Source organism: Fonticula alba (assembly GCF_000388065.1).
Source record: "Fonticula alba strain ATCC 38817 unplaced genomic scaffold supercont2.31, whole genome shotgun sequence".
Taxonomy (NCBI): Eukaryota; order Rotosphaerida; family Fonticulaceae; genus Fonticula; species Fonticula alba.
In genome coordinates this window covers 11,892-16,949 of record NW_009243001.1, presented here as the reverse complement: position 1 = coordinate 16,949, position 5,058 = coordinate 11,892, and the positions used below count along the sequence as shown (strand labels likewise).

General features: G+C 70.7%; 2 protein-coding genes across 2 annotated transcripts in view; both read left to right on the top strand.

Annotated features, from left to right (window-relative positions):
- Positions 1 to 444, top strand: part of H696_06215 (hypothetical protein) — a gene marked incomplete at both ends in the record, with an annotated part of 2,229 nt that extends 1,785 nt beyond the window's left edge. The window contains one exon of the mRNA XM_009499961.1: positions 131 to 444. Within this exon, the coding sequence (XP_009498236.1) occupies positions 131 to 444 (314 nt within the window). The remainder of the gene's footprint in view (positions 1 to 130) is intronic.
- Positions 445 to 3,824: 3,380 nt separating this feature from the next.
- H696_06214 (hypothetical protein) lies at positions 3,825 to 4,909 on the top strand. Its single transcript, XM_009499960.1, has one exon. It carries the CDS (start codon positions 4,048 to 4,050, stop codon positions 4,384 to 4,386), a length of 339 nt encoding a protein of 112 aa, XP_009498235.1. The 5' UTR covers positions 3,825 to 4,047; the 3' UTR covers positions 4,387 to 4,909.
- Positions 4,910 to 5,058: the final 149 nt, after the last annotated feature.

Sequence of the window (5,058 nt, the reverse complement as noted above, 5' to 3'; positions counted from 1 at the left end):
CCCCCCCCCCCGCTCCATAGCCTTGTAGAGAGTAGCCAAGCCCCCTGGGGCTCTGTGGCGCACCTCGGCCCAGCTGTGCCCGGCTGGCCGCCACTGACCTTGACGTTCTCACGCTGGCACCCATCGGCAGACTGTGGGCTCGAGTCATCGCTGGTCATCTCGCAGCTGATGGAAGACGCCGAGTTGCAGAACCCCGAAGCTCGCATCTTCCTGGATCGGTCGAGCAGCCGCGAAAGTACACACCCCCACACGCCCCTTCGCGCTGGCAGTAGCCAGGAGCTGGACACGGTGCCACAGGACCATGATCTGAGCCCCCGCCAGGACATCGGGGAGCCTCTGCGCTCCGGCTCGCAAGCCCATCCCGACGGGGGGCCGGACAATGATGAGCCGCACCTGTGCGCCACTGTAGATGCGCTGGCCATCAGCTCGTCGACACTTTTTTGATGGGGGCAGGCGGGGCCTGCGCCCGGCACTGTGGCGCCGGCGCGCGCAGGAGCCAGGGTGTGCTCCCCGGCCTTCAAATAGAGAATGCACACTCTCATGCATGCGTGGGAGAAATGCACCCGGCGTTGCTTTGGCGCTCTCGCGGGACCTGGACACTCGACACGTCTCCATGAGAGGAGGACCCGCGCCACATGGAGGAGTCGGGTTCAGGCGGCGAAGGGGCGGGGCCACCCCATTCTGTGTCACACTAGGGAACATGCCTCGGGTCTCATATCCATTTTTATGCCGATCGGCCCAGGGGGTGTGTGGCTTGAAGAGAGACGGAGGCGCGGGCGGGGGGGCAGCTTTTCACATGGGGCACCTGCAGGCGAATGGTCACTCACATTATTGTCTTGGGTAGGGGGGGAGGGGGGGGGGGGATGTGCATGTGGTGCAGGAAGCAGGGGACCGCGGCTGGTGCCAAAAGTGATGCCCGGACATTGTGGCGCCGGACGTGTTTGCGAGCTCGCCCGATCGCGCATCCCTATCTCGGGGCCTGGACCGACGGGCTTTCTCCTCTGGCGGGGGGAGCCGATACTGCCGCGGTCTGGGTTGATAAGGATAGCCCCGATGGCGCTGGCAACTGACAGACTGGCGGGCAGAGCCCGGCCGTGTGCAGAGCTCCGGCCATTCCTCGAGGCGCAAAGGCCCAACCCTGACGGAGCTCCTCGTCCTGGCGCGCCTCCCTCCCCCGATTCAGCGGCCCTCCGAAGGTGCGCCGGTTCTGCGCCGCCGCAAGAGGGCACCTCGGCCCCCCTCGGGGTGTGAGGACCCCGTCGGCCGGAGCGCGCGACCGCGTGTGGCCACCAAAAGGTTAACATCAGTGCGCGAGCTCGGTCTCCCCGCCGCCGCCGCCGCCGCCGCCACCACCACCACACTACCAGCGGCAGTGTCAGCGGCGGCGGCGGCGGCGGCGGCAGCAGCAGCAACCGTCGCACTTCGAGACGACCGGAAGAGATGCCCGTGCCCTGGAAACCCCCTGCACTTGGCGCCGCCACAACTCGATCATCATTGTGGGCCCTGCGCCGGGATCAGGCACCCCAGCCTCGCACCCCACAATCCAAGCCACACCTGGTGAGGGCATGATGACGGCCGGGCCCGCGCGGTCCAAACGCCGGGGGGAGGGGATACCGACTTTCATATGGGCAAAGCCCCTGCGCCAGTCCCCACTATCCAAGGGTACTTGTCCGGGCCCCCGGGCCCGGGGCACCGCGCCCCTGGGCACCCGGGGGGGGGGGGGGGGGGGCTGACATCAAACAGGGCGCCCAGCACTTCTCTGCTCCTTTGGGCCATTTTCGCCGGGCGCCGCGCCGGCCTGGGCCGGGCCGAGCAGAGCGGCCCGCTGTGTAAACAAGGCCCGGGAGAGGCAGGCGGAGGGCCGATGAAGAGACCAGCCGACAAGCATGCATCGGTCCGCCGGGCCGTGGGCGCCCCGCCGGCGTTGCTCCGCGAGGCAGGACGAGCGAGCATTCCAGCGGCCGGCGTCCGACGGGGCACCCCGACCGGGCGTTGGTGCGCTCGCTGGCCCGCGCTGCCCACGCTGAAGGCCAGGCCGAGAGGGGGGAGAAAAAAGAGGGGGGCAAAGGGCGCGTGCCCCACTCGGCCCCAGGACCAACCCCCTCGCTCGGGGCCTGGGACGGCGTGCCCGCGCCCCGGACGCCCTGTTATAGCACACCCTCCCCGGGGGGGGGGGGGGGGGAGGAGGAGCCCGCCAACAGCACAAGGGCCCTGGGGCGGGGGCGGGGGCGGGCAAGGCGACGGGAACGATCGCGCCTGGAGGTAAGGCTCGCGCGAGCTGAGGGCCAGCCGAAAGGAAGGGCCACCAAGGGCCGGAGAACCGGCTGGGGAAAACCACCACCATGATAGGCCGAGATGAAAATATCTGCGGGCGCCGCGGTTCATTGGCATGTAGCCCAGCGGCGGGCGGGGGCCGGACGGGCACACGCACACACACACACACACACACAGGCGCGCACAGGCGCGCACAGGCGCGCACATGCACACATTAATCGATGCACGCTCTCCCGCTCCCGGCACCATGAAGACGGCGCGCGCCGCCGGGGAAATGGCCAAGCCCGGAGGGGGGCCCCGTGCAGGCACGCAGTCAGGAACCACCCCACCCCAGACCAACTCTTGTCATGAGGCCGGCCGATCGGGGTGCCTCACGATCGGTCTCGACCCCCTGCCCCCGCTAGGCGATAATAAACATTTTTCATTGTTTTTTTTTTTTTTTCCCCCTTTTCCCATCCAAGTCGTTGTCCGGAACGCCAGCCATACCCGCTCCTGGTGACGAATGCGCTCCTGAGCGCCCGCATGCTCGCGCATGGGTGCCGACACGTTCTCCCTCCGCGGACCCTGGTCCACCTTCGTCTGCCATCGCACTCCGGGGTGACGCCGGGCTTCCGGACTCCGAGGGCCGGGCCGGGGGGACACGAGCCTCTAGTCGGATTGGCCTCCGGCGGTGGCCCCGGCCACGCCTGCCTGCTGCCTGGTTCCATGCCCGGCCGGCGGCATATGAAACGCCCCCTGCGTCCCGGCGAAGGGCGAGACGGGGGGGGGGCGCGCGGAACGTCCGGGCCCCGGGGGCCTGCCCAGGATCAGGAAGAAGGCGCCCCTTGCGCCCCGCCGTGCGGGATCCGGGCAAGAGCAGGGCCAGAAGGAGATCAGCTCCCCCCCCGCCCCCTGCCCGGGCCTTTGGAGCCCGGCCCGCACCGATCGCTTGCGCCCCAGCCTAGGGTGGTGCCGCGCACAGGAGAGCCTCTGCCCCCGGGGGCGGGGGGAGTTGCCCGGGTGCCGGCCCCCGGGCGAGCGAGGGACCGTCTTCCTGGAAGCCGACCATATGAACTCCGCGATCGGTATTCCTCCGCCTCTCGCGGCGGGCGGGCGATTTCCGGTTGTCTCTTCGCCCTCCCGGCCCCTCCCCCCCCAACGCCCCCTTGCCCGGATTCGGCTCTCCCTCGGCCCCTCGCGCCCTCTCGCCCCCTCATCCTCGGTCGGCCCCTGGCTGGGGTGTGTATGCCCGAGGGCTCGGGTCGGCGCACGCACGAGATTGTCCAGCGCGATGGAGCAGCCATCCTCGCGCCACCGCCACCGTGGACGGGGGCCGCGATTCCACCCTCGCCTCACTAGTCGCAGGGATTCGGGCTGACCGGACCCGGGCACACATTGAAAGCCTACCGCCCCCCGGCGTCCCGGGGTGGCCCCATGCCGGCCCAAGGACATCGCCTCCCACGCGACACGCCACCGCCACCGCCACCTCTGTACCCCCCCCGCCCGCCCGCCCCCCCGTCCCACACACCCCTCCACCACCCTATTCGCGCCCGTCGTCGTCCTTGCCCGCCATGTCTGCCAGCGGACACCTCTCCTACGAGGACCTGCTTGCGTTGGAGTTCGCGCAGGTTTGCACCCTGGCCGGGCTGGCCCCGGCGTCTAGCCCGCGGTCCAGTGTTTCCCCCTCGCCGGAGCCCCCCGGGGGGGGCCTCACCGGCCGCCGGCAACCGGAGCCCTCCCACCCGACGTCCTCCGCCGACTCGGCGTCCTCCGACTCGCTGACCGACCTGCCGCATGCGAGGGGGGACGCCGGGGCCGGGCGGCGGCGCTCGGCCGACGCCAGTGACCAGCGGCCCTCGCTGTCGCGGAAGCGCGCACGTACCCCGCCCCCGGCGGTCGTCGGCCTGGGGCTTGATCCGGCCGTCCGGTATCTGGCCACGGCGTCGGTGTTCTTCCTCGCGCGCCTGTGCACGTCCCCCCTGCGGCATCTGTCCCCGCCGCCGAGCCCCACCTCGGCCTCGTCTCTCGGCGCCCGGCGATCCCCCTCCCCGACGCCTGCCGGGCCCGGCGGCGGCCCTGGCCACCAAGTCGACCCCCGGAGCCTGGTGGCCGATCGCATGGTCCGGGTGCTGACGGCCCTCGAAGCGGGCCGGGCCCAATCCATGTTCGCCACCTTCGCCGGCCAAACGGACCCGCTGCTGGTGACCATTTCCCTGACCGAGTCCCGGGAAGATCTGCGCATCGAGGTGACCGGCACCGGCCCCGACCGGCCGGCCGCCCTGGCTCCCCTGCTGGTCACCCAGGCGGACTTTTGGCAGGTCGCCTCAGCTGCCAATTCCGGTGGTATCCGCCTGCGCGCGCTGGAGCTCTTTTTCCAAGACCACTTCGGCGACCTGCGCCCCGGGGCCGCTGGGCAATGTAACAGCACCAACACCTCCCCCTCCGCAAGTCAACACCCCCACCAGTCGCCCCCGACCATGTCCCCCCCTCCCTCGAACCACCATCGCCCGAAGCAGCAGCAAACCCAGCCGGCCGACCAGCCTGCTGCCTCCACTGCCGCCGGCCAGCACCCGGAGCCGCGCGACCTGCAGCCCCCCACCCGGGCGGCCGCCGGCCCCAGCGCCCCCTCCGCCCCCCTGAACCCTCTGCGCGTGGAGTACGCACCTGTTCCTTTCTTTGCCGATGCTTCCTCTTCTCCCCCCCCCCTCTCCCTGTTGCCCCGCTCACCGCGCGCGTGTTCCTCCACCTCCTCCTCCTCCTCCACCTCCGCCCCCGGCGGAGCAAAGTCGCAAGCGGCCGCCACCC

Bases quoted from the DNA above. Each gene is read 5' to 3' on its own strand.
- H696_06214 (XM_009499960.1), top strand. From the start codon at position 4,048: ATGCGAGGGGGGACGCCGGGGCCGGGCGGCGGCGCTCGGCCGACGCCA.